We start from the raw sequence: 13,198 nt of genomic DNA, 5'->3' as shown, positions 1-13,198 counted from the left end.
ATTAGATTACTAACTTGTTTAGAGTGAACCTGACCAGTTAAGTGCCGTTTGTACACAGTGGCATGCATCACTGAGTGTGATGCACTAATATCATAACCCTGAATGAATCCCCAGCGGCAGCCATCTTGAGCTTTTATGTCGAACAACATTGCAATGTGATCCTGATGTAATTTCCTTTCCAGTTCACGTTTGTGATTTCTTTTTAATTTTTTTTTTTTATAGTTCTTAGAAATATTTATTAGTACGCTCATTGATTGATTGATTGAAGATACAATTAGAATTTGTTGCTGCATTCTTGACCTTTTGCTCTCTTATCGCGATCTCTCCCTCTATCCCCTCTCTTGATTTTAAGGTTGTGGGTGAATCCTAAGTTGAAAGACAGATCATGTCACTTTCCTCTAGTGCAATAATCAGTAAGCAGAGGAAGGCCTCTAATGGAAGAGAGAGGTTTGGATCGGACGTCTGTAGCAGTGAATTAAGAGAACAGTAGCACGACCAGGTCTCACCCTCAGCGGAGAAAGGGAGAACTCTTGAATGGGAAAGAGTTGCTGAATATTGTGTTTCTATGGCAACATATTTTAACCACAAAAGGGGCACTTTTTCCTCGTTCTCCCTCTGCGCTTAGGGAGCCGTCGGAGGGAATGGTTTCCACGGATAAAGTGTTTGCCATAAGTATGTAGTAATCAAGTGCCTGGTTTAGGAAATGAGGGTTACATAGAGGTTGCATGGATGGACTATGAAGTGGAGGCCCTCACCTATAAGATATCATGTATGTATTTAAACAGGGGAGCAACAGTTAGGCTGGAGAAACTGAGCTTTACGATTTGCCTCATCATTTTCAGCGACTACGAATTGGAAAGAAATAGGCAGTCGAGTCCTGACTTTTTATACATCTCATTTGAATCAACTTGAGACAAATATATTGCGCGTAATGACCGTGTCTCAAATTGTCTTTGCTTAGCAGCAGTAATCTAGCAGATTGAGTTATGCTGCACTCCTGTCTATCCTCATCAAACATGGACCTAGCTGCTATTCTATATGTACTTAAAGTGAGTGAGGATGGAGGCATGATTCAGTGTCAGGAGACGGGGGAGAGCCAAGTGGGGTGAACTGCGCCACGAACAGAAACTGAACATACAGACCAATGGTTGCTGTCAATATTCCTATAAAACTAGACAAAGTGTGTGGGGGTGTGTTTGGTCCCACTAAGCTCGTCTGTTCTCTTCGTGACCTGAAACATGTCAAACATTGTTTAAGAGTGAAGACAATAATCTGCACTAAAAGAAGCATGTGTGTCGGATTGAACACAGGCCTGGTGCTATGGGATGTGTGGCCCCTATTTGGAGTCTCTACATGGGGTCGGGGGGATAAAAAAAATGTAGTAGACCTCTCTCAGTGAGGTAGATGAGACGGTCCTTGTTTTTGTTCGTGCGGGGAAGCTAGGGATTTCTTGTCATAGTCAACTGTTAGTTGAAATGGTCGCCAGTGAACATCTCTTAACGGTACAATGATACAAAGTTCTCAAGGCTAGGACTCCCCCGTGTGTGAACAGCGAAGTCTATGGTAGAATCCTGTTTACCCTAGTTGCTTTTGACTGCCTTCTCCCTTGGCTGGCCTTCACCCTCTGGAAGTCAATGGGTTTGAGCCTTCATGAGTTTTCACAAGTGTCCGAAAGCCTTTTTAAGCCAGATAGGACGATGTATATTTGTACATTTTAAATTATGTATTGCACACCACTTATTTTTGCTAACAAAATTTAAAAAAATAGTAGCGTAGTTGAATATTAATCATAGTTATAATAATATAATGAAAGGTAATGGTTATAACGTATAATAGAGTTTTAATAATGCAATAGACTGTTGACTCGTTCCTGTGACAATGTATAACATGTAGTGTATGTCTGTGTACAGAAGCGGGGCGGTATTTAGGCAGGTAACATGTGTCTGGACTGTTATACTGTGTTATGTTTAGGGACATGGACTTTACCGCCTCTGATTTTCGCAAAACAAAACAAAAAGTGCTTTTTATTAGTTTTATTTTCTCCCTTTTTGCAGATGTTCAAGGAGTCAGAGGCTTGTCGTACAAACCGATAAGAGTATGGACTCTTGTTTTAGACTTATTGTTGCCAGATATTCCACACAGGTGGGGTACTGGAACCTGTTAGAGCAGAGTTGTTTTGGACTTTGATTGGTTGGTTTTGTCCAACTGGAGCTGATGCCTGCTCCTTTTCAAGAAGAGGGTGAAAATGCAGTGTTGGAGATCCATTTTTAATGACGTGGCTGATCAAAGTATTAGATTATATTGTTAAGTTGTAAGCACCAATGTGACTCTGATGTTGTTGAAGCCTGAGGGTTATGTGGCCTTCAGAGAGACACTCATTGGATTCTAGCCGTTGTTGCTTTCCTCTTCTCTCCTCATACGGGCACATCTTGTGCTCACTAATACAATGTACGCCTACAGTAAATCTACCGTGTCTCAACGCCTGTAGTCCCATTGTATTCCCCCCCTTCTACTCCAGACCGTTTACTCCCAATGCCAAAGGACTACATTCTATGGCCAGTAGAATCCCCATCAGATCCCCTTGAGGTATAGAGAAAGAGACTTGAGGAAAAGTGTGAGGTTGGGTCGGCAAGTGTATGATCCCATGGATTCTGTGCTGTCTTTAATGGCGTTGGATGGCGCGTGCTTGGCTGAGAATTAGAGGGTGATGGTAGATTGTATTGTGTGTGTATGTGGCTGGTTTAGGTGTGTTGGAGGAAGTTGGGCTGAGTGCCATAGAGGGAAGGTTGTATGGACTGGGGTCGATGTTGAGGTAAGCTCGATGACCAGAGGTAACATTTACGACGGTGGCCAGGGCAATAGAACACATGTTTACATATAGCAGATGTGTTTGCCTGGCTTAACTCGCTGAAACGTCATCGGTAATGTTTCACGGAAGTGCGGAAGCTAGTGGGGAAGCTTTTATCGTTCGTTGCTTTTGTCTGTGTTTGAGCAGGGCCTTGTTTGGTCTGGAACAGCACCCAGGAGGGTGCTCTCTCTAAGGAGAAGTGAAGAAGTATTCAGTTTTATGTGATCAACAGATATCCAGGATTTTAGTTCTTCTCTTTTTCGGGATGGAAGGTCAATTTAGAAAAAAAAAAGTCCACAGAAAGTGCCTTTCCTCTTGATGGTGCTGTTTAATGAAAGTCAAATGAAAAATCTCAAGAGAAGTTGATCTCCTTTTCTGAAACACATTGCAATGCAGAAACACCTGCATTTACACACGAGTGCACACAAACACACACACACACACATTAGAGAGGTAGGATGCATACCGCGGTCTCTGTACATTAAGGAAATTACGTGGACTATTATGCCAATTGTATGGTTGTGGTTGAGCTTTCAATTTATTAGCGTGTGTCGAGTGGACTCGCTGGTACAGTAGAAGTTGCGTCGACAAAGGGGCGACGTTGTCTCTGGCGTGACGCAGTCTGGCCCACGTATGACCAACATAGCACAGCACTTTATAGAATGCCACTCTCACTTGGACACAAAGCCAAGAGGTTTTGGTCTCTGCTCCTCAAATCCTTTCCTCCCATATTCGGTGAAGTGTCGCGGACTCAAGTGAATGAGGAGAGTCTCCTCTGGGGGAGGGGGAGGGGGGGGGGGGTTACGACACCGAACAAACGGTTGATACAAAGTGGTCATTTTAAAGCGTGCCTCAAGCTCATGTGACTTCTCGGATGGCTCGGATGAGCCTGCCTGCTTTTAAGTGGTTTCCTCCCTCTGAAATCACACCTCAAAGTTTTCAGTGGCCCCAAGGCATTCTCTCATCCTAGTGTTATGCCTTGGCATCTGTCGTGTCCTTAATGGAGGGATAGTGGGCCTGGTTCTTTTCGTGTCTTGGTGCAGAAGGGTGTAGATTCCTAGGGGGTCTGTAGTCGTATGGGTACCTGTCAGTCCAGGGGGTGATGTTAGATACCTTTTACAAGAGATCTCAAAAAAACACTGCACCTCACTTACCTTGTTATGCTGCATATGTTATACTACATGAGAGAAACTGCAAATATTGCTTTGGTTATTACAATATAATGCTTGAGTAATGCCTGATTAAGATATTCTTATAACTATTTTAGAGACAGAAGTATAACTGTAAGATTTTGTTTTCGTCTTAACACTTACCCAACTTTGAAAATTGTTCTTCATTGAGCCGACTTTTATGTTGTCCTATTTAAATGTGTTGTTCTTTTAATGCGAAATATTTTATGGTGTATTTATTGAGTGCATATGAGCGGCTGGAGTCTCCGCGTGACGTGGCAGCATGATGGGGGTGGAGCCGGGTGGACAAGGCCTTACCCCTCCTCCCTCCCCGTTGGAGCCTTATCCTCCCCAAAACACGCAAGCACAACAACATGGCCGGGGTGAGGGGTGGGGGGGGCGATAGGGCACAGGGAATCGAGGGGTGCCTTTTTAATGAGGCAGGCTCCCTGTGTTTAGTCTGATTGGTAACAGTGATGATGTCATTATTCTCCAGCCTTGGGCCATGCCCACCCCTACATGTGCATCTCATCTCTGTAGGGGAAGGCAACCTTTACTGAACAACTCTGACTGAGCGTTTAAAAGCGGACTTCCCCATCCAAGGCTGCTAATGTCTTAGCCGTGTAAATTCCCCTGGCCTGGTACAGAGCAGGTGGGGGCACGAAGAGGAGAAAGGGATGGGGGGGGAAGGAGTGAATGATGATGCGAAGGCAGAAAGTGTAGGTGGACGATATGATTAGGGGGGGGTAGGACATGCTTCTGTCCTAGTAGGTTATCACGCACGGTCAAGTTTTTCTTGTGCCAGAGCCTTTTACAGCAAGATGTGGAGTCTTAAGTTGTGGAGTCCCATTCCACTCAAATACGAGCCTCAGCCTTAAGTGTGTTCTTACAACGTCATTAGTTCTATTTATGACTTTGGAATGCCTGGGTTGGGTACAGAGAAAAGCCTACTTAAACCCCCTGCCCTTTCCAAACTGGCATCCTAGTCTCTCGTTCAAACCACTAACAGTGCTACAGTAGTGAGTGAGCCCTGATGTACAAACGCGTAGCCTTTTAAAAGTCTTGTCTCGTCTGTGTCCCAGTCTATGGATGTCAGAACAGGAACCAGACTGCTGTACCAGGGGAGACCTGTGCCTGTATAACGAACCAAGGTGTTGTGATGAATTGCTGTTCTGTTTGCCCAGTGTGTCTATCCTCATCCTGGGATCAGAGGTATGGAGCTTGTGTGAGGTTTGACGATCCTGTTCAAAACCAAATAGACTCTCTGTCGACAGAGACAAATCTCTCGGTTACACGAATGTTTACTCTGAAGTTCACTCCTTTTTAGCTGTCTGTTTAATGTGCATGCAGTTATTGCTTGCTTTCACTCCACCGGCATTCCAGAAAGGATTATGAACCAAATATTGCATAAGAGATTATCTGCTGCTGTTTTCCTAATGTGGACCATGGTTGGAAGACAGATGTCGTCAGTGGCCAAGAATGCTGACCTCTAAATGTGCTCCTGTACGGTGTGTTCGCAGTTCAGCCCTCCTTAGTATCCAAGGGTTCCATTGTGTTGTCCCGTCAATCCTGTGTCGCTTCTTTTTAACTGTGTGTAAGTCGGGATTGTGTACTCTGATACCATTGAGTGAGGCACCAGCAAAACATGGGTGTTTGATGAACGGTGACCTTTCGCCCCAATGAGTTCCATGCCTCTCTCTCTCTCTCTCTCTCTCTCCCTTACTCTGTATGTTGCAAAGATTCTCTGTTGTACCAACAGGTCTATATATCAGTTTTAAATGTCTCTCTCTTTGTTTTATAACTCTATTTTAGGTAAATGGCCTTTTAGTGTTGCTTTCCTTCAGTTTGAAGTGTATATTTCACTAATACTTGCAATAAAAAGCTTTGCTTTAACCTGTCTGTCACCCTGTGATTTGTTACAACGCACATGCACATTTGAGGGCAAAATTAAGTATAGCCACTAGCCAGTTCTTATGTACGTCCTACGTGTTCATATAGGCCAATGAATAGCAGCAATATGGCTTTAGGATATATTTAGAATCATTCGTAGATAGATAAACGTTCCCCTTCTTATAGAGAGTAAATAAATACATTTTGTTATGTAGGCCTATAATCTGGGCAACTCGAAGAATGTTGACTAGTTAGTCATGGTGGATTTCCAATTCCCCATTGTTCTATGGGTTGATTATGACAAGTCGTCGAACCTGACAGTTACCTGGCTACGGATGCATACTGCCTGTAGCGTTTTTTGTGGCGGGATAGAGTCTTTTCATTTGAAGGAAAAGGTAGGCCTTTAAATCAGAATATTGTTTGGTAAGTAAACTGGCTATCATTTACAGCTTAACCGAGTATCATGATAAGGATGGTAAGAGATATGTACCAATGGGCTACGCCGAAACGCAATTAGCGGGATGAGCTTTCCCAAATGCGGGGAAATGTGTCCAACACTGCAAATCTCACTTCTTTCATCTCAAATAGCTCGATGCTAGCACGACAACGCAATTTATGAAGGCAGCAACTAAGCCTACGTTTTAGCGACTAACTGATGTTTATAAGAAAAGTTGCAGAGCCTTGCCGATATGTCTAAGGGGCCTGTGATGGTTACCAGGTTTTGAGCCGCGAAGATGAATTGTAGTCTATCAACTAAAATACATTTCATTTTCCACCCTTGCCTTGAATTAAATGAAAAATGGCCATAGGCTGGTCCTAATACAAATGCAAATGTACCTGAGTGAACTGAACCAATCCAACCACCCTGGAAAGATGATGGAATTAATTAAAATTCCTAAAATCCAATTTATAGGCACACTTATCCTTCACCAAGTCCAAGGCCGAATGAATTCTTGAGCGATAACAAGAAAACTAATATCTCTTCAACAGTGCACAAAGATGGCAGCGTGGTGGAGTGCCAGCATCACAGAAATGTCTGGAACGTAGTTACAGTAATCGGGATCACGTAAACAGTGCAGCTGTCCATAATTCGGTCACCATTTTATGCAGAGGGACTTGTGCCTATGCAGCTACACTGCAATAGTTGCCTGTATGCATAGTTCATATTTTAGATGTGGTTGTTTTTTCACTGTAACCACATTCACATTTCACTCTTATAGGTTTTGAGGGGTACTTAAATGATATGATTTAACATGAGCTGTACCAGGCTTATACCCCATGTGCCAAATGTACACTCACCTTTATTAGGAACACTATACTAATACTGGGTAGGGCCTCCCTTTGCTCTCAAAACAGCCTCAATTCTTCGTGGCATTGATTCCACAAGATGTTGGAAACATTCCTTTGAGATTCTGGTCTATGATGACATGATTGCATCACGCAATTCAATCAAGATTTTTCAGGTGCACTTTCAAGCTGTGAATCTCCCGTTCTACCACATCCCGAAGGTGTTCTATTGGATTCAGATCCAGTGACTAGGAAGGCCACTGAAGAATACTGAACTCATTGTCATGTTCATGAAACCAGTTTGAGACGACTTTTGCTTTGTGACATGGTGCATTATCATGCTGGAAGTAGCCATTAGAAGATGGGTAAATTGTGGCCATGAAGGGATGCACATGGTCAGCAACAATACTCAAATAGGTTGAATGTTGTGGCATTCAAGCAATGATTGATTGGTATTAACAGGCCCGAAGTATGCCAAGAAAACATTCCCCACACCATTACACCACCTCCACCATGAGAAGGTGTACAGGTGTTCCTAATAAAGTGTTTAGTGAGTGTATATGGTGATATCTTGGGTCCTTTCATACAGATCCACCCATTGCTAAGATCTCTATGACCTCAAAGTGTTGAAGTCAAGTCAAGCTGTGTCTGTTTTAAGGGATGGCCACTCTGAGTAGGAAGTCGGGAAAGCGCTACAGCATGACAGACTGGGAGACCAATAACAAGCTGCTAATAGACACCGCTGAGAACCGCCTCAACCTATCACTGAAAACACGGCAAGAAGGGCGGGCCCTGAGACACGAGACAGCCTGCAAGGTAGGCTACAGCACAAACAACAAAACAGGGACTACCATAGATATCTATGGTGTCAGCCATGCATTGACGAGACGCCCACCATCACCCATTATGACATTGTACCAAAGTCTGTGCCCATGGGAGCCTCTTTCCTCCACCCTCAGACATTCTGGGAAGAAAGTGCCAGCAGAGAGAGGCTTGGTGACAGGATCGATGAGGTCACCCAGAGGAGGGAGACCCTTCAGTACTGCATACAGGAGGTGGAGAGAGAGATTGAATCTCTCAACGAGGTCTGCGTTACTGGAACCCAGTACCATATGGTTTTGTAAACTTTCTGTGTTTTAACTATCCATGTCTGAACCCCATTAAACTATCCATTGTCTGTCTGTCTGTCTGTCTGTCTGTCTGTCGGGTGGTCGGCTTGTCTGTGTCTGTCTCTATTTCTCTCTCTCTCTCTGTCCCAGGTGAAAGAGGAGGCTGAGAGAGGTCTGGCGGCCACAGCTGTCCCTCTGGAGGTGGTGGTGGAATGTCTGACCCAGAGGGAGTGCAGGCGGGAGGATGAGCTGGTCAACGACCTTGTGGAGGTCGAGCTGAAGAAAGAGGCAGAGTTGATTGACGCCACACAGCAGGAGCTGCAGCGGCTCATTAGCAAGGCCTTCGAGCAGCTCTGGTAAGAACAGGACTTAGAAACAGGGGCTTCACGAGTAAAGGTCTGGCTGTGTCTCTGCTGATTGTTTCATTGATCCATGGGGCACAGAAGGTCATTGGTAACTCTGAGAGCCTGCTATCCCCCCGGCTGAAGGCTGAGTCCAGAGAAAAAGGATATGAGATGGCTGGCATTAGTCATTGAGGGAATCAATGTCTGATTGGTACCAAAGATGATTCAGTTTGTTTGTGTGTTGAATGACATACCTTCTCACATTTAGAACATTGGTGGAGTTGAGTCTGTGAGTTTGAGAAAGACTTTTGTTCTTTAGCCGTCTCAAGGAGGCTCGCCAGCGGCTGACCTCTGACCTGAACAATAAAATGGAGGCACTGGATGTGGACCTGCACTGCCTGTCACTCACTCAGAGGTCCTCTGAGATCTCCCATAAGCCCAACCCCACCCACATGCCCATTGGGTAAGGAAGGGGGGCAGACACCCACAACTGCTTGCTCTGTGCCATGTCAAGTTTTTTAAATGTACATATGGAATAAAGTCAAAAGTGAAATAGTGAAATTAAATGTTTCTTGAACCCCAAGATGTTGTGGGTCAGGTACCAAAGACGTCTTTTAAATGTCATCTGTAATACACAGTCTTTTCAGCTCAGGCCCTAAATCTTGATGCACTTTTTGATTGTCTTTAATAACACCTAGGCCTAGCATGTTTGTACAACTGTGGGTGATTTAGTTTCTTGGACCCTGTAGTTCCTCAACACACCATGAGTGGGAGCAGTTCACCCAGTACAACGTGACCAAGGCAGAGGTGCAGATACAAGCTTCCCTTCAGCTGAGGGAGACCATGACCTCCACCAGGACACAGGTACAGTGCAACAGGAAGTTGGGGTTTGGCTTTATTTTGAAAGGAGGGGATAATTGTTATTAGCAGCAAAGGAAGTCAGGGTGGGGGTATGTTTGGAAAATGGAGTGCATGTGAGGACACATGGAAGCATGGACGTGTGGATATATGGAAATATATCACACGATGTTTACGCGCATTGTCAGGGTATTTTTATCTGAAATGTTCCTTTCAGCTCTAACCTCGTCCGACATTGCATGTGTTTTGAGGGTAATCTGAAATGTTATCTGTGCTCCCATCTCTTGTGTGTCTCAGAGCCAGACTGACCTTAAGACCCAGCGGATCACCACAGAGTTCTGCATGCGCAAGAGGGCCCACCAGCTCCAGCAGGCCTGCTATCAACTGGGCTGGGAGCACAAGGCTGTGAGTGCAGGAAGTCCATCTGCTCCATAGGGGGGGCCTCAATTCTCAATCCTCATTCTTCTAACTATTCAGTGTTCATGCTCTCTTTCGACATCTTTTGTGTGTTTCACAAGTCACTGTAATGGTCCTCCGCTGAGGTGCAGAAAAGCACTCTGAAGACCTGTTTTTTATGAGAGTCGGAAATCTTGACGACAGAAGCACACAGTGCAGTATATTGTGCCTTAGGAGAGACCAAATCATCCACAACAAAGCCCATGAAACAGGGTATAGTTGAGCATTCACAACCAAGGCCATGAAACGGGGTCTAGTGGAGCATTCACAACCAAGCCCATGAAACGGGGTCTAGTGGAGCATTCACAACCAAGCCAATGAAACGGGGTCTAGTGGAGCATTCACAACCAAGCCCATGAAACGGGGTCTAGTGGAGCATTCACAACCAAGGCCATGAAACTTGAGCTTTCGCAACATTAGATTAGATTAGATTAGATTAGATTCAACTTTATTGTCATTGTGCAGAGTACAAGTACAGAGACAACGAAATGCAGTTAGCGTCTAACCAGAAGTGCAAAAAAGCAGAAAAGTGCAGTGTGAACAGTATATACAGGTAGTGCAGTATATGCGCAGTATAGTAGTGCAGTATAGTATAAGTCATGCAGTGTAAGCAGTATATGAATTAGCAGTAGCATTATAAGCAGAATAAATAGAATGCAGTATGAACAGTGTAAGCAGCATATGAGCTGTATGGGCAATGCAGTATAAGCAGTATATATGTATTAACAGTAACATTAGAGTAAATAGCAGAATAAATATGGAATGCCGTATGAACAGTATAAACAGGTATGTACAGTATGTACAGATATGTGCAGTGTATTAACAGGACAAGAAAAATATGAGGATATCTAACATGCACAGCTGCTACACAGTGTCCTTAATCAAGCCTACATCCATTAGACATTTTCCCTGCGTCTCTCCTTGCCTTGACCCAAGCTGCTCTCTCAACTGATCTGCCCTCTAATCAGAGCAGCGCACACATTTCCCTTTGTTTGCTCTCTGCTGGTCCCTATCTCCATAAACATGAATACTATGTATATACATCGTCTGGCACGGAAGGCCAGCGGCAATAACATTAACAGAGCTGAAAAGCCCACGGGAGATTTGATAAGTGGGGTCAACGCAGGGGAGGCAGGCCAGGCTGCCTGTGTTTCTCATGAACGTGTCATGGGTCATTGCACTGGCCGTTATAACACCATGCTTTAGACACAATAGATCCTAACAAGTGTAATCTATGCGTCAGCCATTGTGTGTAGGCTAGAGAAGGAACATAGAGAGCATACAGTAGATGGTGACACGATAATCTTCACTGGCATAGGACGTAGAAATAATACAATTCTAACAGTCTGCCGTATCTAGATGTTGTTGTCATGGTAAATGCTAAGTGGGATGCTTGGGACAACCCAACTCAGTAAATGTATTAAAAATTGAAATACAGAAATACCTCATGTACATAAGTATTCAGACCCTTTGCTATGACACTCTTAAAATTTGCAAAAATGCAAAACGGTCATCAACAAATCACTCAATAAGTTGAATTGAGGCCATCTTAATGCAAGGATGATAGTTCATGTAATTTTGGAATTAATATCTTTGTTTTTATAAGGTCTCTGATTTGCATAGGAATCAATTACACACTGTGTGGATTAGGATGTCACTACCAACTCAGCAAATTTCATAATTTTCTCTTGATCCTGACCAACTCACCAGTCCCTGCCTGTGACAAACATACCCATAACTTGATACAGCTACCACTATTCTTCACACAAGAGATGGTGCGGAAATCGCATTGCATGTGCTGGATTTGCACCAAACTTAATGCTTTGTAGTAAAACCAAATAAACACATTTCCAGCCATTTTCTTTGCTGTATCACTTGAATTCATTGTTGCAAACACAATTATGGATATGAGATAGATTATTTTCCATGATGGGATTATTTTTGGCCACTTGGTTATAGACCAATTTTGTAGAGTGACTGAGATGATGCTTTCCCATCGACTGTGCTTTTTCCTCTCCACCATTCAACTTTGTAGATTTTTGTAAGTCTCCCCAGGCCTCAGGGTCGCATTCCTGAGCAGTTTTGTTCCTCTCCATTTGCTCGGTTTATAATGACAACCTGATCCGCACAGTGTGTAATTGATTCCTATGCAAATCAGAGACCTTATAAAAACAAAGATATTAATTCCAATATCACATTAACTATTATCCTTGCATTAAGATGGGCTCAATTCAACTTATTGAGTGATTTGTTGATGATTTGTTGATTTGTTGTTTTGCATTTTAGCTAATTTTAAGAGTGTCATAGCAAAGGGTCTGAATACTTATCGAAGGCACTGTACCTGCTTACTCTGTGCTCTTTGGCCTCTGTCTACCTTGCCAGACCAGACAGGAGATCTCACACCTGGAGAGGGACATCCATCGTTTGGAGCAGGAACTGGATGCCACAGACTCCCCCAGGAAGCTGGTCCATACTAGACTGGAGAACAGGACCACCCGTCCTGGGGTAGACCTCTGCATTGACCAGGTCAAAGTTCAACCATGTGACACCTCTACTCTATAAAGAGTTATTTTGACACTCATAATCAAAAAGCAGTGTCATAGTCAGACTCAACTGTTAACAATCAATGATATGTGTGTAACTTAGGTCTTGTTTCGTCCATTTTGTGCACTGTAGGTGCAGTCTGGCTTGGTGGATGAGGCTAAGCAATTGGAAGCCACCATATCTGAGCTTGGGCAGCACCTTGTCCAGTCTATGTGAGTTTGCACATATCATACATCATACTTCATACACATCTCTAGAGAGTAACCTAGTAAAATGAGAGCCCTCACATATCATTTTTCAAAAAAGTGTTGGTTATCTTTATTTGTTCAGATTGGATTACCTCTGGGCTACAACACTCAAAACACACAGACATTCTCCTGTTTAGACCTGAGCCCACCTGATCCCTCAGTAGAACCGTCCATCCCTCCATCCCATTTATCTCCTGTGTCCATGTGTTCTACCAGGCACACCCTGCAGTCTCTGGAGGACCACCTGGCCCGTATGGGACAGGACCTGTCCCGTAAGCGGGAGGCTCTGGAGCTAGAGCAGCGTAACATCCAGATCCGCCAGCGCCTGGGAACCTTCCCTGAAACACAGGCCATCCCTGGAGTCACTGGAGGCACCTCACCATATACAGCAAGGGACCATCCTGCAGGGATGTACTGAGGGAGTGGACCGCTGCTAGTGCCTCTC

At 44.1% G+C, this 13,198-nt stretch overlaps 1 protein-coding gene across 1 annotated transcript; it reads left to right on the top strand.

The window, feature by feature from the left end:
- Nucleotides 1–7,854: 7,854 nt before the first annotated feature.
- Nucleotides 7,855–13,171, top strand: LOC310810752 (tektin-2-like; the record flags this gene model as incomplete). Its single annotated transcript, XM_083678602.1, has 9 exons — nt 7,855–8,010; nt 8,154–8,279; nt 8,454–8,659; nt 8,967–9,110; nt 9,397–9,511; nt 9,803–9,910; nt 12,344–12,487; nt 12,638–12,717; nt 12,970–13,171. 9 exons carry the CDS (start codon nt 7,855–7,857, stop codon nt 13,169–13,171), a joined length of 1,281 nt encoding a protein of 426 aa, XP_083534728.1.
- Between the last annotated feature and the right edge of the window lie 27 nt (nt 13,172–13,198).

This window comes from Argentina silus (genome assembly GCF_951799395.1).
Source record: "Argentina silus genome assembly, chromosome: 10".
NCBI lineage: Eukaryota > Metazoa > Chordata > Actinopteri > Argentiniformes > Argentinidae > Argentina > Argentina silus.
The sequence above is the reverse complement of the archived record's forward strand: the minus strand, read 5'-3'. Positions and strand labels throughout refer to the sequence as shown.